Source organism: Salmo salar, chromosome 04 (genome assembly GCF_965601325.2).
Source record: "Salmo salar chromosome 04, fSalSal1, whole genome shotgun sequence".
NCBI classification, from domain to species: Eukaryota; Metazoa; Chordata; class Actinopteri; order Salmoniformes; family Salmonidae; genus Salmo; species Salmo salar.
In genome coordinates this window covers 45726809-45750531 of record NC_138294.1, presented here as the reverse complement: position 1 = coordinate 45750531, position 23723 = coordinate 45726809, and the positions used below count along the sequence as shown (strand labels likewise).

Here is a 23723-nt window from a genome sequence, read left to right as displayed (position 1 = left end):
GCCTCCATTAATTTAGTCACCCTAATTTTGACCATCCAACAAGGGAAAAAAACTCCAATCATTTTTTTACGGATTATGATAGACAGTATTTTAGGGGATTATCTACACAATTAACATATTATTTTACCCATTGGTCAAAATAGGCATTTTTGCTTGGACACCCTAAATAATGTTGAAGTAAGAACTCCTGCCATCTAATAGCAACACTTATATTTAGTTTTGGAGAAATTATTTGCCTTCTGTATGTTTAAGAAACATTGCTTTGTGCCTTGTAATTCCATTACCCAAAAAATCGAAACATCTTTAAAATATTCAAATTTCTCTCCCTCATGACGGAGGATAAATGAAAGCTCCCAGAATTAACAATTAAGGTAGACCTACCAATTAGTTAGTGTTTTTACTGATATCAAGGTTGTTTATGAATTATTCCTGTTACCAAATCGTTAATTACTGCAACTGAATTGGCTACAATGGGAAATCAATGTAGTCACAAACCACAGTTAGGTCACCTGCTACTGTCCTTCCTTCCACTGACTGTTATGTTCAGCTCATGACAGTTTTTCTTCCATTTGGTGGACAAAGCAAGACTGTGAAAAGTCTGGACGACCCCTCATTCTCCCTTTTGCTGCCGCTCTTCTCACTCGCCCAGTTAATGTCACATCTCATGGCTCTTACGGATACCTACCATGACACCTACCACCTACCCTCCATTTACTGTAACAAGCATCCCCCCCCCGAGCGACCGGCCAACAAGGGACGTCCATGGACGTTGAAAAGTAGTTGAAGGAAAAAGGAAACCGCACACTGCTCTTGATAGTATCACTGATCTTTAATAAGCTTTACGTATCGGCCTCACGGCCTTCGTCAGAAAAGTTGTTCAAATTTGGTCAGTCCGGGTCATTTTCTCAGTGGGGTCATTTTATTTATGAATATTTCTAACAGACAAAAATTATTTTCGCCACGGGATCCGGGAATAACTTTAGAAGGTGTAATACAATACATTACAATGTAATATTATTAATTTATGTTTTTAACCCTGGGCAACATGGGCCTGGGAGGCTCACAGGGATATTGGTATCTGCAGTGCTCCACCAATTAAAAATCTTTAAACTCAAACGTTTTTTTTTCTTTCCTCTAATTAATGCACTGTAATTTAAAGCTAGAGTCCTTAGTTGCTACATACATTTTAGGCATGGAATACCATGATATACCCATTGATTCTTGAAGAATGTAACTTATAAATGCTTCATGAGCTTAGTTCAGCTGCCGTACTTCATCCGAACCCAAAGTATTAGCTTGTTTTACGCCAATGTTTATAAACATTGTAAATGTAAACAAACACTGTATAGCCTCAAAACATTGTTAAAACTATAATGTTGATATCATAAGATGGTCAGTCCTTGCATCCATAGCTCCAGCCTTTCTGCTGTACTCATTTAACTGTGGTGTTGCGCCATGGCAAAATCATTGTCGCCACGTCCAAAAAATATGAAACATGAACAAATATTTCTGTCGAGGCCCACTTTGAAGATGCTAGAACTGTCCACATTTACTTTTCCTCTGCAAACAAAGTAACAAGTAATGATTTGAAAAATTGGACAACCCCATGGTAGAATGTTTTATCAATTTACATTGTCTGCTTGTTGTGTGTTCTATATGAGATAAATATTAATCTCGAGTCGCATTCAAGTTACGAGTCAGAGGGAAACCTGCATTCTGACAAGCAGTCAATGGCCAACAATTCTTGCAATTGCGCAGGAAACAACAGTTTAAAGAGGAAGTTCCTAGCTTTCCGTTCCGACTTCATTTATTTATCAACTCCTAAATATGCACGAACTGTACCATTTTAAACCTTGAGTTTTTTAACAGCGTCATGGTTAAGCACGTTACCACTCCGCAATTCGCTGTGAGTTCATAGGGGAGAGAAGGCAAAATACCACCCTACCTCAATCTGACCATGACTACTCTCCTGCTCAAACAGGAAGTACCAGTGATACGAACGTATCCAAACAAAAAAACATGGATTACAGGCAACATCCGCGCTGGACTAAAGGCTAGAGCTACCCCTTACAAGGAACGGGACACGGACATGGGCGCATACAAGAAATCAAGCTACGACATCAGACGAGACATCAAACGTGCAAAAGGCCAGTATAGGAGTAAGGTGGAATCCTATTACACAGGCTCCGATGCTCGTTGAATGTGGCAGGGTTTGCAGACGTTAACGGATTACAAAGGGAAACCCAGCCATGAGTTGCCCAGTGATGCAGAACTCCCAAACGAGCTAAATGGCTTTTATGCTTGCTTCGAGGAATATAACACTGTGCCTTGCGTGAAAGCCCCTGCTTTTCCGGATGACTGTGTGATCTCGCTCTCCGTGGCCGATATGAGCAAAACGTTTAAAAAAGGCTAATAGTCACAAGGCCTCCGGACAAAAATCCAGGGCTCATTCTCAAAGCATGCGAAGACCAGCTGGCAAGTGTCTTCAGACATTTTCAATCTCTCCTTGTCTCAGTCTGTAATCCCAACACGTTTCAAGCTGACCATCATTGTCCCTGTTCCCAAGAGCCCCAAGGTCACTTGCCTAAATGACATCTGTAATTATGAAGTGCTTTGACAGGCTGGTCATGACACACATCAACATCATCATCCCAGACACCCTGGATCAGGGGTCTCCAACCTTTTCTACCATTAAATATTTCGCAAGCTACTCATCTTTTTTTACCTTTCAAATGGTCACGTTCTTCTCTTCTCTCCCCGGCAACTCTTCCGCGGGTCCTTAGTGTACAAGAGAAAGTAGTACACTATGTTTTCTCTCAATATACACTATATATACAAAAGAATGCAGACACCCCTTCAAACTAGTGGTTTGGGCTTTTTTAGTCACACCTGTTGCTGACAGGTGTATAAAATCGAGCACACAGCCATGCGATCGCCATAGACAAACATTGGCAGTAGAATGGCCTTACTGAAGAGCTCAGTGGTTTTCAACGTGGCACCGTCATAGGATGCCACCTTTCCAACAAGTCAGTTTGTCAAATTTCTGCACTGCTATAGCTGCCCCGGGGCAACTGTATGTGCCGTTATCATGAAGAGGAAATGTCTAGGAGCAATAGTGGCTCAGCTGCGAAGTGGTAGGCCACACAAGCTCACTGCTCGTTGAACATCTCATTCCAAAATCATGGGCATTAATATGGAGTTGGTACCCCCCTTTGCTGCTATAACAGCCTCCACTCTTCTGGGTAGGCTTTCCACTAGATGTTAGAACTTAGCTGTGGGGGCTTGCTTCCATTCAGCCACAGTTAGGTTGGAGGAGCATTAGTTAGGTTGGAGGATTAGGCCTGGCTCGCAGTCGGTATTCCAATTCATCCCAAAGGTGTTCGATGGGGTTGAGGTCAGGGCTCTGTGCAGGCCAGTCAAGTTCTTCCACACTGATCTCGACAAACCATTTCTGTATGGACTTTGCTTTGTGCACAGAAGCATTGTCATGCAGGAAAGGGCCTTCCCCAAAGTTGGAAGCACAGAATTCGATTCGTCTAGAATGTCATTGTATGCTGTAGCATTAAGATTTCCCTTCACTGGAACTAAGGGGCCAAGCCCGAACCATGAAAAACAGCCCCAGACCATTATTCCTCCTCCACCTCCAAACTGTACAGTTGGTACTATGCATTGGGGCAGGTAGTGTTCTCCTGGCATCCACCAAACCCAGATTCGTCCGTTGGACTACCAGATGGTGAAGCGTGATTCATCACTCCAGAGAACACATTTCCACTGCTCCAGAGTCCAATGGCGGTGCCACGTTGAAAGTCACTGAGCTCTTCAGGAAGGTCATTCTACTGCCAATGTTTGTCTGCGGAGATTGCATGGCGGTGTGCTCGATTTTATACACCTGTCAGCAACAGCAATAGCCAAATCTACTAATTTGAAGGAGTGTCCACATACACTATATATACAAAAGTATCTCTCAGATATAGGAGAGGCTCTTCAGAAAAAACTTCCTGCTGATATTTGGGGGGGATTATCTGTTCCATGTGGTGAATCTGTAATGCAATGTGTTTAGCAGTAAGACAAACTGCTTCAAAATCAAATAGCTTATTGGTCCTTAGTATGACCTTCTTAAAACAATTCCATATAGCTTAGTAGACCCCCCCCCCCCCCCCCCCCAGACTCTGATGGGTTAATTGAGAAGGCTTTGGGGAAAGTATTTATAATCAACACACAAGACGGTTATCACATCAACTGACCACACACGGAGTGATAGACATACGCAAGCACCACGCAGACAGACGGGCAATATTGCTGGAAATTAATTGCCAGATATTGTTAGATTTGTCTTTTTAAGCCAATAGTGGATAACTAGGGGTGTGATAATGTCAATGTTCCATTGACTAGATTGTAGCTGGGAATTTGCACTGTCTGATATGTGATATTTGTTTGACAGTTTTCGGTGGAGTGCGATTGAGATTGTGTCATCTCTGGGTCTATTGTGGTGATATGTGAATTGGAGTGGATCTAGGGCAGGGGTCTCCAACAGGTCGATTGCGAGTAGCTCGCAGCCCAACTATGAGTAGCTTGCACTTCACTTGAAAATTGCATGCACTTTCAGAATTGTTTGGCACTGTCAACTGTGGGACCTTATATAGACAGTTGTGTGCCTTTCCAAATCATGTCCAATGAATTGAATTTACCACAGGTGGACTACAATCAAGTTGTAGAAACATTTCAAGGATGATCAATGGAAACAGGAAGTACCTGAGCTCAATTTCAAGTCTCATATCAAAGGGTCTGAATACTTATGTAAATATGATATATCTGTTTTTGTTTTGTATACATTTGTAAAAATGTCTAAACCTGTCTTTGTGTTGTCATTTTAGGGTATTGTGTGTAGATTGATGAGGAAAAATAATAATTTAGTACATTTGTGAATAAGGCTGTAACGTAACAAAATGTGGAAAAAGGGAAAGGGTTCGAATACCTTCCGAACGCGTTGTATGTGAGAATGCTGTTCATTGAGTACAGCTCAGCAGAGGTAGAGAGAATGGTGACATTAAGTGGTTTCTGTCCTTTTGCATAGTTGTATAATTTGTAAATGTTGAAATCAATGGTTTTTGTTTGGCATACATTTTAAAGTGAATAATCTGATTTAAAGAGTTATTCCATTAACCTGGAATTGCTCATATGTGTCTATTGGGATTTTAGAAACATGTAGAAGGAGATCACTATATTGAATCTGACTTTTCCAAGCAAATCAATTATGGATTGGTCGGTCAACTTTGGTACTGTGTGTCTTGTTTGATACAGGGAGGCAGTGATGATAGAAGAAACACTGCAAGCTACTGGAGGCTATCAGCTCGCTTGGGGGGGAAGAAAAGGTCAGAACTGATCATGTTTTAATGGTACATTCCTAGATAAGTGGGGCTTCTGGAGTTGTACAAGATGTTAGATTCTAAATGAACAGAGTAAAACTCGCAGACGACTAGTAAAGCTCAAACCAAGTTTATTCAACCGCTGGGTCATTCAGCTGCTTAAGACAAAGACATGTTTACACAAGCACAAGTATTTATAGCCCCCTTTAGGCTTAGCCTCCTCCTTTTCTCTAAACACTACATCTTTGTTGCTAGGCAGGAATTTATGTGATGTGGGTAATAAAACTGTTCCTTCTCCTTTCATGGGACCTGACCTGACCTGAACTCGGCCCACATTCTTCCCTAATCTACAGCTATCCACCCTTATCAGTGACCACAACAACGTGATTGCCTTTTCCCTTACTTAGTAACTTTCCAAACCCCTGGATCTTATCCACCCTCAATTGACCCCACCATATACATTTCTCCTACATATAACCATTAACTTCTGGTGTAGCAAGTATTTCAAATTACAACCTAACAAAGAGAAATGCAGACCGGAGGACTTAGCCTACCAATTTAATTAAATCACCAGTATGTAATGTAACATTTTTTATTTGTGTTGCTTTTGTAGTCATGTATGCTTGATCCGTTTTTTTGTCAATGTGTATTATTCATACTATTAGGAAGAAGCTTACTGAACGGTCTGAAGAAAGCATTCAGGTGTCAGAATTCACAGTCAAAGGTAAATTAAACTAAATGTACCCTGTTTATTTTTGTGCTTATATCAAGATAGTTTGGCAGTTCACTAGTGAAACGTGTAGCTAAATGTCTGACAAGATCCAGGAACATGTGATTTGACAGTCTGAACTGTATGGCTGTCTGCGTGTCATGAATGACAGGTGAATTAGACAAAATCAATTTGACCTCATTGGAACCTTGGGTAAGACCCCCAGTGCCTTAATGAAGACGGAGAAGCAGCTGAAGAACCTTCAACACAACCAGAGCACCCTGGAAACACCCCTGACCAGGAAGTAGACAGAACGGGTAAGACCATCAATGGGTAGTCTTGAATGCAGGCCTCTGTTTACAACTGAGGATTTAACAAATATCCTTTTACAGATCCAAAGAGAAGTGGCTTTTGAGAAAACGTCAAGAGGTGTCCCGCTGGCAGAGTGTGGTCCTGCAGAACCAGAAGGCAGAACAGCTGGTCTTCCCACTGAACCAGCAGCCCTCTGGCCCAAAACGCATAGAGCAGGTGGTGGCTGGATGGAAGGTTGGTATAAAAAGTTCCTTTGTTTTTTTTTCTGTTTGTGTTCTATAATTGTAAACTAATTTCAGATATTATATGCTCCAGGCCCAAACTTTCCTAGAACAAGCAGCCTCTCCATGACCCTGTTCTGACACCCACTGAGGAGGCCTCTCTGAGGGCCATAAGTCTGGAGGAAGTGGGTCCCACCTCAAGCATCCAGCATGGGGTCATATGCATAAGATAAGCTAAATCTAGTGTGTTAGTGCTGGGTAAGTGCAAAGACCTGCACACACTACTGCCCTTGACTTAATTTTGTATGTGCACTAAAAGGACAATGTACTGGAAAAACAACAACGCACAAAAGTTTTTCTAGATGGTTATTGATGGTCTCACTTATCTACAACCAATATATAAAACTATATTTTTTTTGTCAGGCTAAGATCCGTCGTGCAGATCTCCAAAAAGCCAGAACTCTATAGTCTTATTATGAAGTGAAAGTCAAAAGGGAAATAAAAATAAAAAGCCGGGGCATATCCTTCCAATATACTGTACAGTTGACCGGGGCATATCCTTCCAATATACTGTACAGTTGACCGGGGCATATCCTTCCAATATACTGTACAGTTGACCGGGGCATATCCTTCCAATATACTGTACAGTTGACCGGGGCATATCCTTCCAATATACTGTACAGTTGACTGGGGCACATCCTTCCAATATAGTGTACAGTTGACCAGGGCATGAGTGACTCAGCAGTAATCCGCTTCAAAAGATCATCTCTTTATTCAAGGCTCCCAATTCACTCTCTTCCTCCACCTGCCCTCTTTGTACATAGTGCCGGATTATTATTTTAACCCCCTTTTCTCCCCAATTTCGTGATTACAATCTTGTCTCATCGCTGCAGCTCCTCAGCGACCAAACTACAGAGGCATGCTTTTGGCGGCCCGATCAGCAGCCAGCACTAATGCTTTAGGAAGTTGGCAACTTGTCCTACAGATTCCAAATTCCTGCAGGTACGTTATTTGCTTCCTGTGTGAACTCAGCCCAAATGTTCAGGAAATGCGCAAGGTGTCATCTCCCATGCCGCAATACTAACTTGAAGGACAACACTACTGTGTTTACCTGGATGCATGCCACCCAACACCACCAGCACGGTTTACTTTATGTTAGAACTTAAGAACACCAAATCTAATATTTCAACCTTTGTGAATCTATGTAACTAGATGATCCATTTTTGTCTGCACATACTACAGAAATGATATGAAATGTCATTGAATGTAATGTATGATAAGAATTCAAAGAAAATAGATACATTTACCATTAAATGATAATGATATGACAAATTACAACAAGTGTGTAAATAAATCTGTTTCCCTCACACAGCTTGAATAACAGCACTGAAAGGCAAGCTTTCATTAATCTGCATTGCCTTTTTTTTCAGGGCCAGTGTAACGGTCGTCGTATGTAGTAGACCAAGGCGCAGCGGGTTGAGTGCTCATTTTAACTTTTATTTGAACACTTACAAAACAAGAAAACGAATGAACGCACAGTATTACAGGCTAAACACAGCAGTGCAAAAACAACTTCCCACAAAGGACAGATGAAAACAGGGCTACCTAAGTATGACTCCCAATCAGCAACAACGATGTACAGCTGTTCCTGATTGAGAGCCATACCAGGCCAACACAAAGAAATACACAACATAGACAGAGCATAGAAATACAAAACATAGAACATAACCAAAAACCCCGGAATACTCTAAACAAACACCCCTCTACATAAACACATATCCCAACAAACCCTGAACCACATAAAACAAACACCCCCTGCCACGTCCTGACCAAACTACAATAACAAATAACCCCTTTACTGGTCAGGACATGACAGCCAGTGGAGGCTCCTCAGAGGAGAAAGGGGAGGATCATCCTCCTCAGGGAAATTTCATAAAAATAGTGAAACATTAAAAACTAAACGAAATATATTCATATGTCACCAAATAATTGGTTAAAATACACTGTTTTGCAATGAAGGTCTACATTGACTTCAACAGCACTGTCTGGGCTAGCACCATGGTGTAGTCAGAGGACAGCTAGCTTCCGTCCTCCTCTGGCTACATTGACTTCAATACAAAACCTAGGAGGCTGGTAGGCCTCACCCCCTTCCGTAGACATACATGGTAGTTATGACCACTTCCGGAGGACGTCCTCCAACCAATCAAAGCTTTTGCAGTATGAACTGACATGTTGTCCATCCAATCATAGATGTAAGATCAGAGAACGAACCTAGCGTGTTGTACTGGGATTGTGCCACAGAGCATCATGGGGGTTCTATGTGTTGAGAAGCTTGGTGACATTGTTGGATAGAGATTAAGAGTGAAGAGTGATAGTTCAAATTAGTTTTTTAAATTACAGGTGATGGAGGAGGCAAATTATAAATAGTTTTCTTGGGTTTAGAACTTTATTTTTGTGTCCAGTTAGTGCAATTTATTTAAAGTTGCCTTGCTAACTTCAGTAGCTAACTAACATTTTACCAGTGAGTGTGAGGTTTTCTCTGCCAGAATGGAAGAATGGCCAACGCTGCCTAAAATGTTGTGGACTTTTTATTGAAGAGCCCCTTTCACTCTCTGGGGTACACGGAAAAGGTGCGAATTAAAAGCGAGGGTCAACCTCTTCCTGAGATCAGTTTCATAAAGAAGGATGAAAAGGTGAGAGCGTTCAATAGCAACTGGTATCAAATGTATAGATGGTTTTAACAGGGAGCCTATCATCAAGCCACCTGTAATTGCACGTTACGATGCTTTACATGCTAAACATCTTTTCTGGGATGTCGAAAACAATTCCGAATGACTTGATAGCTTCCATCGCATCATCCATTAAACTTTAGATTAAAGATAGGTTGACGCAGCACATTTTTTTCACGTGCACTGAAGTAGGCTTTGCACTTTCCTCCTGTATTTATTTAGCAAAGAACACAATCACTCCGGACAGACACAAGCAAAAACTCATGACATAATTGTTGCTGCAGCCTAGACTACACCTAAACACTAGAAATCTGACATGCTGTATGGGATGAAAACAAGACTATTTTTCCGTCTGATCAACTGTAGGATACTATTAAGAGCAGCTGCATACAGCCTCTGCGCCCTGTCCATCTGGTCAGGATAAACTAATTGGTAACGTTATGTATTTATAGTCCATTTGTGTGTCAGGAGAAAATGTGAGCGTGATCAAATTTAGATTATATTCAAAATTGGGCTGGTTAGGTTTGTTCAAAAGAAGACCTCATTGGATCTTTGTATTCCCTGACGAAGGCCATGCAGCCAAAAGGTTTTAGTGTTTTTAAATCTTTGTTCCATGTTAGAAGTATTAGAAAATACAAATTAGGAAAAATGGTGAGAGTAGGAGACACATTTTATAGCACACAAGATGGCAGCAAACATGGACCATAGTAGTTAAAACATAGCAATAGGGCAATTATGTCCACTAAATGTCATCAAAGGGACCACTAAGACTACAGGAATGGTGAGAAATCCATATCTTCATTTAAACCAGTGCACTTAGTGGCCTGTAGTTTGTAAACCTTTGGTTTAGCTTTAAGGCGGTCCCATTTTATCTAACTGAGGCCAGAGCATAATCACTACCCATAGATTGTAGGAAGGCAGGGTTCAAATAAATAAGGCAGAATGCAGTCCATAGGCATGAAAAGTTGTGTTACATTTAGCCAGGGATGTTTTAAAAAAGGAATTTAGAGGACTTTCTTGAGCTCATCGTAAAAGACCAGCACAAAGGCACTACCCATGCCTCGGAGAACATTGGCCCAGGCTCCCTTGAAGAAGGCCTTTCCACCCTCATCACGAGCAATCTTCATCCAGCAGTCAATGGTCCCAAGATACATGATATCAGCTTTAAAAATGTAAGATGACACAAGTTAGGATGTTATGCCTATTAAGTAGTATTTGGAATATCATGTTGCTACTAGTCTTCCAGATGTGTAACTCCTCCCGATTCATTTAAAAGCCCTGTTTCCACTGGCACTTAAAATTAGGGACGGATTTGAGCTGGTTCGAATGGAATACTCAAATTCGAGCAGGATCGAGGGAAACCAGGACCAGTACAGCCCAGTTTCACAACTGGTGCCAGCTCGATTAGAATTCGGTCTGGTGACGCCGTGACTATGCAACCACCAAGCTGATCACTGCTGGATGCTGACACAACGTTAGATAGCTTGTCTGGGCTTGTTGCTGTTAGCTAGCACATGGACAAGCAGTACTGCAGTACAGACATGACACGAATAACCACCATAGCTGGATCCTTCATTCATTTTTGCACTACACAATAAACTTTTATGAGAACCTACACAAACTTTTATGAGAACAGTCGACCACTGAATACTAGCTACCTAACATTAGCTAGCAAATCAGAGTTGAAACAAACTACCTAGCTAGCTAACGTGAGCTAGCAGGAATTTTAGCTGGCCAGGTCATATTGAAAGCTTGATATGTACCTGTCGTCTGGTTTGCTTGGTTAGCTAGCTAGCTAATAGCCAATACCATGGCAAGCAAGGTAGGAATTAAGCTAGCTAGCCTGTTATGCTAGAGACGATGCTACGTTTAGCTAGCTAGCTAACGCCAGCAATACATGGCTCTGAGTCTGGCTGGCACTGGCAGGAGTATGGGGTAACGTTAGTTACAGTATGGCATGGGTGAATAAAATTATTGAACATCTTTCTCCTCGCTAGCTAGCAACATTAGCTAAGCCAGCTGCAGTCACACATTGGCTACCTAGCAACATGACATCATTTCTCATTTCTGGAGGCAGTGGAAACGTAATTTGAGATAGCCCACCAAGGCCAGCCCAACCTGGGTGGACTTCAAAGTGCCAATGGAAACGGGGCTTAAATGGTTTGGGTCACAGGGAAACTCACCGCTTTTATGGCCAGACTGCATCATCATACGACGACGGACGGTGTCGAAGGGGTAGGCCGTCAGGCCGGCCACAGCAGTTACAGACTGAGCGATTGCCCAGCTCACTAAGATGGAAGTATTCTTGGGGTCTGGCAACATACCTGCAAGCACACCGAATAGTACATATTCCTATCCACACGCATATCTATAAAATGTCCAGACACCAATATCTTTCTGTGAAAATGTTATCAGTGTTATATACCTTTAGCTGTGTCATACATGCCGAAGTAGGAACCTCTGTAGATGATGATGCCTTGTATAGACACTGCGAAGCCCTGGTACAAACCCCTCAGACCGTCACACCTGAACGTCTTCACCAAGCAGTCTGCTAGACCATTGTACTCCCTCATTCTGGCCTTTCCGACATCAGCTCCCAGACGGGTTCTAGTGAAATCAAGAGGGTAGACGAAGCAAAGGGAGGTGGCTCCTGCAGCACCACCAGAAGCCAGGTTGCCAGCGAAGTACCTCCAGAACTGCTTGCGCTTGTCTACGCCATCAAGGAAGACACTCTTGTACTTGTCTTTGAAGGCGAAGTTGAGGGCCTGGGAGGGAAAGGCTCTGATGACATTGGCCAGGTTACCTCTCCAGAAGGCAAGGAAGCCCTCTTCCTTGGGAATGCGGGTAATGCAATCGACGATACCCTTGTACTGCATTTCTTTTGTGATCCGCTTGCTGGCATGTTGGACCTGTTAAAGAATAGGAGAAAACTGTGCAATACAACCCTTAACATGGCAAGATGGTAAAGCTTTGAAGTTGTAAGCCCTGCAGCTTGCCGGAAGATACCGACCCTACTGTTACAATTGTTTACACTGAGCTGCCCTCCCTTACGAAAAAAGATTGCAGTCAGAGTGCATTATAACTGCAGTACACTGCAGTATAACTACAGTTAGAGTGCAGTATAACTGCAGTATGCTGCAATTACTGTGTCCAAAATACCACAGTCGACAGCAGTTACTGCACTTTTACTGCAGTTTCAAAACTGCAATCTTTTTTTATAAGGCCTGGGGTCTGAACGAAATCATGGTTACATTAAGACAACGTGGAACCGGCGCGAGATAATGGTTGGAAAACGAACCTCAATGCAGGGATGGGATATGCTACTATACTCCAAATTTTACCTTTATCCACACTGGTCAATCGAGAAGATTGAAATACTTCTAGTTTTACCAGGAAACCCAGTGTTGTAGTACTAGTCTGGTCTCAAGACCCCATATTGAGTGTCTCTATTTTGTCTCGGTATTGGATACATTTGTACTAGGTATTGACTCGGTCTCGGACAGTGAGGACTTGTAATTTCTTCCCGAGACCAGCAGATAAAAAAACTCATTATCATCAGCTTCCATTCAGTCAGGCCAAACATATACACTCCTTTCTTGAAAGATTAATGCGGTATCTTAACAGCCTTAATAACTATTATAGATATGTTTGCACAGTGGCAAACCTATATGCCTTCAGTGTGTGACAGGTTCGTGATTCTGAAAAGACAGCAACCGTAATACTAACGCACTCGTGTAAGAGAGTGCACTTTTTGTTGTGGAGGGTATACACAGGTATAAGCCATACGCCTCGATCACACCAACAGAGAGTTAGCATTTTGGTACACTAGAAGTACATTCATTTCCAATGGAACGCTGCGTTTGGCTTGAAGCATTGCGTTGCAGAGCCAGTTGCAGTGCGTTCCGTGTGGTGCATACGTAGACGGCTTCACAGAAATGGTAGCAGAAGGTGAATGTTGAACTTTTGTTGCACACATAACCAGATGATGCCGCATACTATTTTGCACAATGACAACATCGGTGTGATCAAGGCAGTATAACCACTTTTTTCTGTGGGCATTGGGTATACTTACTTCTTAATCCCTACTGATGCCTATCAAAGTAGTGTAGTGGAGGTATACGATTTATCAATTATGTAGTACAATAGAGAAGTCATGCACAAAGTAGCCTACACAATCGCAAAGCACATGAGATATATTCACATGCGCACCACATATAATCTGCAAGCAGCTGGTGTGCAGCTCTCAACTGGTTTTGGCATGGAGCATCTCGCATAAGAATCACATCAGTAGCCGGTAGGGTAGGAAAGACTTTTCAACTTATCTACCACTAAATACTACCTAATGCAACAATGGGTATGTAAACCAGGTATTGAAAACCTTTGTCCAAAGTGTTGGTTATTAGGTGTAAGAATATTCGAAGAATAAATACACAACACAGAGGACTAAAGGTCAAGAAGGAATTAACAATCAATGGGATGTTTTTTTCTGTAATAGGGAATTAATGATCAATGTAAATAGTTGTTTTTAATGATTAATGGGTCAGAGACATGGGAGGAATTTCAGTCCAGGACTCATAGCTACATGTGGTAAGAAGAATGAACATCTACCATCTACTTCTCAGCATAACAACTATGATTTGTTCAATTTGAATAAACCTATTTTTCTCCCCAATTTGCTTTGTGGTCTGTGTTATTGAAGAATCATATTGATGTGGTTTAAGCAATGTTGTGGACTTAGACCATTACATTTTTAAAACATGTATATAGATATATATCTATATACACATGTTGTAAAAATGAATATATATATATATATATATATATATATATATATATATATATATATATATATACACTGCTCAAAAAAATTAAGGGAACACTAAAATAGCACATCCTAGATCTGAATGAATTAAATAATCTTATTAAATACTTTTTTATTTACATAGTTGGATGTGCTGACAACAAAATCACACAAAAATAATCAATGGATATCCAATTTATCAACCCATGGAGGTCTGGATTTGGAGTCACACTAAAAATTAAAGTGGAAAACCACACTACAGGCTGATCCAACTTTGATGTAATGTCCTTAAAACAAGTCAAAATGAGGCTCAGTAGTGTGTGTGGCCTCCACGTGCCTGTATGACCTCCCTACAACGCCTGGGCATGCTCCTGATGAGGTGGCGGATGGTCTCCTGAGGGATCTCCTCCCAGACCTGGACTAAAGCATCCGCCAACTCCTGGACAGTCTGTGGTGCAACGTGGCGTTGGTGGATGGAGCGAGACATGATGTCCCAGATGTGCTCAATTGGATTCAGGTCTGGGGAACGGGCGGGCCAGTCCATAGCATCAATGCCTTCCTCTTGCAGGAACTGCTGACACACTCCAGCCACATGAGGTCTAGCATTGTCTTGCATTAGGAGGAACCCAGGGCCAACCGCACCAGCATATGGTCTCACAAGGGGTCTGAGGATCTCATCTCGGGACCTAATGGCAGTCAGGCTACCTCTGGCGAGCACATGGAGGGCTGTGCGGCCCTCCAAAGAAATGCCACCCCACACCATGACTGACCCACCGCCAAACCGGTCATGCTGGAGGATGTTGCAGGCAGCAGAGCATTCTCCACGGCGTCTCCAGACTCTGTCACGTCTGTCACATGTGCTAGGTGTGAACCTGCTTTCATCTGTGAAGAGCACAGGGCGCCAGTGGCGAATTTGCCAAACTTGGTGTTCTCTGGCAAATGCCAAACGTCCTGCACGGTGTTGGGCTGTAAGCACAACCCCCACCTGTGGACGTCGGGCCCTCATACCACCCTCATGGAGTCTGTTTTTGACCGTTTGAGCAGACACATGCACATTTGTGGCCTGCTGGAGGTCATTTTGCAGGGCTCTGGCAGTGCTCCTCCTGCTCCTCCTTGCACAAAGGCGGAGGTAGCGGTCCTGCTGCTGGGTTGTTGCCCTCCTACGGCCTCCTCCACCTCTCCTGATGTACTGGCCTGTCTCCTGGTAGCGCCTCCATGCTCTGGACACTACGCTGACAGACACAGCAAACCTTCTTGCAACAGCTCGCATTGATGTGCCATCCTGGATGAGCTGCACTACCTGAGCCACTTGTGTGGGTTGTAGACTCCGTCTCATGCTACCACTAGAGTAAAAGCACCGCCAGCATTCAAAAGTGACCAAAACATCAGCCAGGAAGCATAGGAACTGAGAAGTGGTCTGTGGTCACCACCTGCAGAACCACTCCTTTATTGGGGGTGTCTTGCTAATTGCCTATCATTTCCACCTGTTGTCTATTCCATTTGCACAACAGCATGTGAAATTTATTGTCAATCAGTGTTGCTTCCTAAGTGGACAGTTTGATCTCACAGAAGTGTGATTGACTTGGAGTTACATTGTGTTGTTTAAGTGTTCCCTTTATTTTTTTGAGCAGTATATATATATATATATATATATATATATATATATATATATACACACAGTTGAAGTCGGAAGTTTACATACACCTTAGCCAAATAAATTTAAACTCAGTTTTTCACAATTCCTGACATTTAATCCTAGTAAAGATTCCCTGTCTTAGGTCAGTTAGGATCACCACTTTATTTTAAGAATGTGAAATGTCAGAATAATAGTATAGACAATGATTTATTTCATCTTTTATTTCTTTCATCACATTCCCAGTGGGTCAGAAGTTTACATACACTCAATTAGTATTTGGTAGCATTGCCTTTAAATTGTTTAACATGGGTCAAACGTTTCAGGTAGCCTTCCACAAGCTTCCCACAATAAGTTGGGTGAATGTTGGCCCATTCCTCCTGACAGAGCTGATGTAACTGAGTTAGGTTTGTAGGCCTTCTTGCTCGCACGTGCTTTTTCAGTTCTGCCCACAAATTTTCTATAGGATTGAGGTCAGGGCTTTGTGATGTGCAGTTGCAAACCGTAGTCTGGCATTTTTGGAGCAGTAGCTTCTTCCTTTCTGAGCGACCTTTCAGGTTATGTCGATATATGTCTCATTTTACTGTGGATATAGATACTTTTGTACCTTTTTCCTCCAGCATCTTCACAAGGTCCTTTGCTGTTGTTCTGGGATTGATTTGCACTTTTCGCTTCAAATTACGTTCATCTCTAGGAGACAGTGGTCCCGTGGATGATGGATCACCACCTCAAGCTGAACCTCGGCAAGACGGAGCTGCTCTTCCTCCCGGGGAAGGACTGCCCGTTCCATGATCTCGCCATCACGGTTGACAACTCCCTTGTGTCCTCCTCCCAGAGTGCTAAGAACCTTGGCGTGACCCTGGACAACACCCTGTCGTTCTCCACTAACATCAAGGCGGTGACCCGATCCTGTAGGTTCATGCTCTACAACATTCGCAGAGTACGACCCTGCCTCACACAGGAAGCGGCGCAGGTCCTAATCCAGGCACTTGTCATCTCCCGTCTGGATTACTGCAACTCGCTGTTGGCTGGGCTCCCTGCCTGTGCCATTAAACCCCTACAACTCATCCAGAACGCCGCAGCCCGTCTGGTGTTCAACCTTCCCAAGTTCTCTCACGTCACCCCGCTCCTCCGCTCTCTCCACTGGCTTCCAGTTGAAGCTCTCATCCGCTACAAGACCATGGTGCTTGCCTACGGAGCTGTGAGGGGAACGGCACCTCCGTACCTTTAGGCTCTGATCAGGCCCTACACCCAAACAAGGGCACTGCGTTCATCCACCTCTGGCCTGCTCGCCTCCCTACCTCTGAGGAAGCATAGTTCCCGCTCAGCCCAGTCAAAACTGTTCGCTGCTCTGGCACCCCAATGGTGGAACATGCTCCCTCACGATGCCAGGACAGCGGAGTCAATCACCACCTTCCGGAGACACCTGAAATCCCACCTCTAAGGAATACCTGGGCAATGTATTGCCAATATACCACGGCTAAGGGCTGTTCTTAGGATATGTGACCCGATTCAGGAAACTAGGCATATGTCGCAAGTCACGACTTCACAGGAGCTGTGAACGTAGTTTCTTGGCAGGAATGCCTTCTCGAACATGTGAACTTTCATGTGCCTTAATATCAAACTTGTATGCCATCTGTAAATACGAATAAAATTGTTAAATTACGAGCCTGGTTGGTTTAGCCACAGAAAAAGCGAGCAACCTTCCCTCTAACCATGATTGGCTGAGATAATGAGTGGGCTGGACATGCCAAGAGATGAGTTTGGATTGGTCTACCATATTGCATGCATCTGTCTATTGGAGCGGGTCAGTATGTTTAGGTAATCGTGTCGAACGCGGCTTTTAACAGCTAACGTTAGCTGGCTGGCTCGCTAGCTAACATTATGTGCATGCTCTCCACTTTCTGGAGGACCAAGTTTTGAAATCAGTGGAATTCAAGTATGATAGCTAAGAAGATGGAGATGGAGAAAACACCCGTCTGGATTACATCGTCAAACTAAGGCAACCATGATTGGCATCAGACATCAGACGCGTCCAACCATGATGTATACTGGTAAGATATTCAGATATTACATGTTTCTAATTTTGACAGAAAGTTGTTTCATTTCAAGTGTACTGTTAGCTAGCTAACGTTAGCTGGGTGGGTCGCTATCTTATGTTATGTGTATGATCTTATTTTTTGTATCTCAGACACATTTGCTTGACTAGTTATTGCCATAGAACCTGGTTGGTTAGCTACCTGCAGATTCATGCAGGGTAATAACGTCATGAGTTGTGATTACGGTCCATTGTTTAGCTAGCTACATGTATAAACAAAAGACTCCACTCTAATTTTGACAAAGTATTTTCATTTCAAGTTAAAGTGTACTGTTAGCTAGCTAGCTAACGTTTTTATTTAAAAAAATTAATATAACATTTCAAATTACCATACAATCATAAGACATCATGATATATGTATATTTGTATATGTCCATGTATATTTTTTCTTTCATTGTAAATACATGGGTCTTATTGATGAAATGAAAAATGTAAATACTTAACTCGCTCCGAAATAACTTCATGGAGTCACACTCATAAAAATGTGTATAATACTTTCTCCTTCTTTATCACAGAAAAGGCATATGTCCTCTAAATCCAATAATTTAGACAAGTTATTGCAAGGGCATATTTGGTGCAAGATTTTAAAGTGAATTTATTTTACTTCATTTGATTCAATTTCAGTAATATGTACAGTCGTGGCCAAAGGTTTTGAGAATGACACAAATATTAATTTTCACAAAGTTTGCTGCTTCAGTGTCTTTAGATATTTTTGTCAGATGTTACTATGGAATACTGAAGTATAATTACAAGCATTTCATAAGTGTCAAAGGCTTTTATTAACAATTACATGAAGTTGATGCAAAGAGTCAATATTTGCAGTGTTGACCCTTCTTTTTCAAGACCTCGCAATCCGCCCTGGCATGCTGTCAATTAACTTCTGGGCCACATCCTAACTGATGGCAGCCCATTCTTGCATAATCAATGCTTGGAGTTTGTCAGAATTTGTGGGTTTTTGTTTGTCCACCCACTTCTTGAGGATTGACCACAAGTTCTCAATAGGATTAAGGTCTGGGGAGTTTCCTGGCCATGGACCCAAAATATCGATGTTTTGTTCCCCGAGCCACTTAGTTATCACTTTTGCCTTATGGCAAGGTGCTCCATCATGCTGGAAAAGGCATTTTTCATCACCAAACTGTTCCAGGATAGTTGGAAGAAGTTACTCTCAGAGGATGTGTTGGTACCATTCTTTATTCATGGCTGTGTTCTTAGGCAAAATTGTGAGTGAGCCCACTCCCTTGCCCACTCCCGCTCACCTTATCTTCTCCGGACAAGCTTTTTTCCGGATGCCCCAAACAATCGGAAAGGGGATTCATCAGAGAAAATGATTTTACCCCAGTCCTCAGCAGTCCAATCCCTGAACATTTCGCAGAATATCAGTCTGTCCTTGATGTTTTTCCTGGAGAGAAGTGGCTTCTTTGCTGCCCTTCTTGACACCAGGCCATCCTCCAAAAGTCTTTCCCTCACTGTGCGTGCAGATGCACTCACACCTGCCTGCTGCCATTCCTGAGCAAGCTCTGTACTGGTGGTGCCCCGATCCCGCAGCTGAATCAACTTTAGGAGACGGTCCTGGCGCTTGCTGAACTTTCTTGGGTGCCCTGAAGCCTTCTTCACAACAATTGAACCGCTCTCCTTGAAGTTCTTGATGATCTGATAAATGGTTGATTTAGGTGCAATCTTACTGGCAGCAATATCCTTGACTGTGAAGCCCTTTTTGTGCAAAGCAATGATGACGGCACATGTTTCCTTGCAGGTAACCATGTTTGACAGAGGAAAAACAATGATTCCAAGCACCACCCTGCTTTTGAAGCTTCCAGTCTGTTATTCAAACTCAATCAGCATGACAGAGTGATCTCTAGCCTTGTCCTCGTCAACACTCACACCTGTGTTAACAAGATAATCACTGACATGATGTCAGTTGGTCCTTTTGTGGCAGGGCTGAAATGCAGTGGAAATGTTTTTGGGGGATTCAGTTCATTTGCATGGCATAGAGGGACTTTGCAATTAATTGCAATTCATCTGATCACTCTTCATAACATTCTGGAGTATAAGCAAATTGCCATCATACATATTGAGGCAGCAGACTTTGTGAAAACTAATATTTGTGTCATTGTCAAAACTTTTGGCCACGACTGTACGTTCCAGAAGAATTTCCCTCTAGGAGAGATCTTGTTCTTGGAGTGAAAAAGTTATCTTATGAATGTATTATTACATTTCTTATCCAGCAGGGGGAAATCTAATAACATAAAATGTGTATCTAACGTGACATGTTCGCCAAAACACAAATGAGATATAATTAATTGAGTAAGTCCTGAAGGTATTGCTTTGCATATAGAATTACATTCTTTATAATGTATTGGGAAGTTATATGTTTGTAAGAACTTTCTATAAGAGAGTATATTTCCTTCTTGATCAAATAAATCAAACACAAATCTAATATTTATTTCGAATCACTTAGGAAAGAACAAAGACTTGTTTTTAACAACAATATCTTTGTTGTTCCACAGAAGTGCCTTGTGTGGGGAGAAGTTGTGGACATAATATAGTTTCCAAGCTAAAAGGGCTTGTTCATGAAATTTGGACACTGATGGGTAACGTTGCTGGACAATAATTGCACTTCACACAAAAAATGAAAACCACTCAATTTCAGAAAAATAATTAACGTTACGTCATGTGTTGGGATTCATTGTTTACCTAGCTAGCTATCTAGCAACGTTTCTTTACAAAACACTCTCCTCTTAGTGTGCCAGCGTGCAGAATAACTGATACATTTTTGAATGCTCTACACACGTTGAATATGTCCGGTATCAGTAAACGTCGGCAACAAAGCTTAATTAAATTGTTGCCAGCAGCAGTTACAGTCACCAACGCTCTGGATAACATGAAAAAAACCTAACCAGCTCTGCTAGGGCGAGTAAAATGGTCAGAGTGGGGTGTTCTCTCATTATGTGTCTGGAAGTAACTAGCCAATGTTAGCCACTTAGCTTTGATGCTTGATTGTAGTTGTGATGTCAGAGCTTTCAGAACAATCCTACTTATTGGCCAGAGCGTCCAGTGTGCGCTCTGAACGCAAAACCACAGATAGGGCGAGTAATGTTCAGTGAGCTGTTCTCTCTCAGATGTCTGGAAGTAGCTGGCAAGTTAGTACAAAACGGTTGGATCAACCCTTAAAGAGATGTGTGGGGCTAAGGCTTATGAGAGTGGGAACAATGCTGAATGGATGTAGACAAAGAAGGGCTCTCCAATAGTAGTACCAAAACATTGAAAGACGGTTTTCTCAAATGGGCGTTTAAGTTATCAACTTTCAAATCATAATTACTTTCCCATTGTTTCCTCAAATGCAGTGTATGATATACACTTTTGTAGCTCTGAGTCTCTACTTGTATCCAATGTAAAAAAAAAACGAATCCAGGTGCTGAGTCACATATTGGCCATATACCACAAACCCCTGAGGTGCCTTATTGCTATTATAAACTGGTTACCAATGTAATTAGAACAGTAAAAAGCTAAGTTTTTTGTCATTCCAGTGGTACACTTCTGATTAACCATGGCTTTCAACCAATCAGCATTCAGGGCTTAAACCACCCTGTTTATAATTGTGAATAAATCCCGTTTGCGCATGTGCATAACCATAGATAAATCGGACAGGAGTTTGAGTGATGAAAGCTGGACAGAGGATCTTGAAATCTCTGTGCAAGAAACACTTCTTCGAACTTTCTGGCAATTGTACCATTATTATGTGCCAGATGTTAAAACTACAAACCGTTGACCTGTTATTTCAATAGGCATCAGCTACTGACTAAAATCTGGGTTTATAATTGCAATTCAAAATGCCAACATCTCATTTTAGGGAAAGGTCCACAATGAAACTGTCATTAAATGTGGAGAATAATTCACTGCATCCGGAAAGTATTCAAACCCCTTCCCTTTTTACACATTTTGTTATGTTACAGCCTTATTCTAAAATGGATTAAATAAATAAAAATGTCCTCAATCTACACACAATATCCCATTATGATAAAGCAAAAACAGGTTTTTAAAAAACAGAAATAACTTATTTTACATAAATATTCAGACTCGAAATTTAGCTCAGTTGCATCCTGTTTCCATTGATCATCCTTGAGATGTTTCTACAACTTGGAGTTCACCTGTGATAAATTCAATTGATTGGACATGACTTGGAAAGGCAAACACCTGTCGATATAAGGTCCCAGAGAGCAGAAACCAAGCCATGAGGTCGAAGGGTTTTACTCTGTGGAAATGGGATAACCTTCCAGAAAGACAACCATCTCTGCAGCACTCCACCAATCAGGCCTTTATGGTAGAGTGGCCAGACGGAAGCCACTCCTCTGTAAAAGACACATGACAGCCTGCTTGGAGTTTGCCAAAAGGCACCTAAAGGACTCTCAGACCATGAGAAACAAGATTCTCTGGTCTGATGAAACCAAGATTGAACTCTTTGGCCTTAATGCCAAGCGTCACGTCTGGAGGAAACCTTGCATCATTCCTACGGTGAGGCATGGTGGTGGCATCATCATGCTGGGGGGGATGTTTTTAAGCGGCAGGGACTGGGAAACTAGTCAGGATTGAGGGAAAGATGAACGGAGCAAAATACAGAGAGATCCTTGATGAAAACCTGCTCCAGAGCACTCAGGACCTCAGACTGGGGTGAAGATTCACCTTCCAACAGGACAACGAACGTAAGCACACAGCCAAGACAACGCAGGAGTAGCTTCGGGACAAGTCTCTGAATGTCCTTGAGTGGCCCAGCCAGAGCCTGGACTTGAACCTGATTGAACATCTCTGGTGAGACCTGAAAATAGAGCAGATATGCTCACCATCCAACCTGACAGAGCTTGAAAGGATCTGCACAGAAGAACGGGAGAAACTCCCCAAATACAGGTGTGCCAAGTTTGTAGCGTCATACCCAAGAAGACTCGAGGCTGTAATCGCAGCCAAAGGTGCTTCAACAAAGTACTGGGTAAAGGGTCTGAATACTTATGTAAATGTGATATTTCAGTTTTTTATTTTGAATACATTTACAAAAAGTATATCAACTGTTTTTGGTTTGTCATTATGGGGTATTGTGTGTAGATTGATGAGGGGGGAAAAACGAAGTAAAGGGTCTGATTACTTATGTAAATGTATACTTCTGTCTAATATATATATATATATATTATATATATATATATATATATACATACATACATACATACATACATACATACATACATACATACATACATACATACATACACACATTTGCAAACATTCTAAAAACGTGTTTTTGCTTTGTCATTATGGGGTAGTCTGTACTGTAGATTGATTGAAAAAAAACAATTGAATCAATTCTAGAATAAGGCTGTAACGTAACAAAATGTGGAAAAATCAAGGGGTCTGAATACTTTCTGAATGCACTGTACATTTGCAATAGGGCTGTGACCATGTTCACAGTTGATAACTTCCAATTTAATTAACTAAATTTGGCCATTAATAATTGCATAATAACACAAGGCTACAACAACAAACTGAGTTATAGGTTTGCCAGCTCCAGGTAGGCTACACAATTGGCACAAATAGATTTGCAATGACTCCAGTGATATAGTAATTTCAATATTTTTATTGTATGAAATGTTAGGCTACAGTAGTCTGCAATGGCATCAGTGGCAATTTTAGCATGTCAATCTTTGTGGGCCATAAAACAAAATTGGGGGGGGGGGGGATGCGTGCCAGCAAAGCCCCTAAACAATACATTAATTGCACTATAATGGTGATAAACAGTGCCCACAAACTGTTAGGGCCTACATAAAGCTGTCCCAACACCTTACCACTGCTACCCCTGGCTATCAGCGGA

General features: G+C 42.0%; 1 protein-coding gene and 1 long non-coding RNA gene across 2 annotated transcripts in view; one reads left to right on the top strand and one right to left on the bottom strand.

Annotated features, from left to right (window-relative positions):
* The first annotated feature begins 1840 nt into the window (after positions 1 to 1840).
* On the top strand, positions 1841 to 7983 carry LOC106603044 (uncharacterized). Its single transcript, XR_001328359.3, has 5 exons — positions 1841 to 5372; positions 6032 to 6090; positions 6248 to 6392; positions 6468 to 6621; positions 6703 to 7983. It is a non-coding gene; the product is annotated as an uncharacterized LOC106603044 (long non-coding RNA).
* A 101-nt stretch (positions 7984 to 8084) lies between these two features.
* The window catches only part of LOC106603043 (ADP/ATP translocase 2), a 25570-nt gene continuing 9931 nt past the window's right edge, over positions 8085 to 23723 (bottom strand). Inside the window, exons 2-4 of the mRNA XM_014196171.3 lie at positions 11763 to 12246; positions 11521 to 11661; positions 8085 to 10499 (exon numbers count right to left, since the gene is read on the bottom strand). Of these exons, the coding sequence (XP_014051646.1) occupies positions 10342 to 10499; positions 11521 to 11661; positions 11763 to 12246 (783 nt within the window). The 3' untranslated portion in view covers positions 8085 to 10341. The remainder of the gene's footprint in view (positions 10500 to 11520; positions 11662 to 11762; positions 12247 to 23723) is intronic.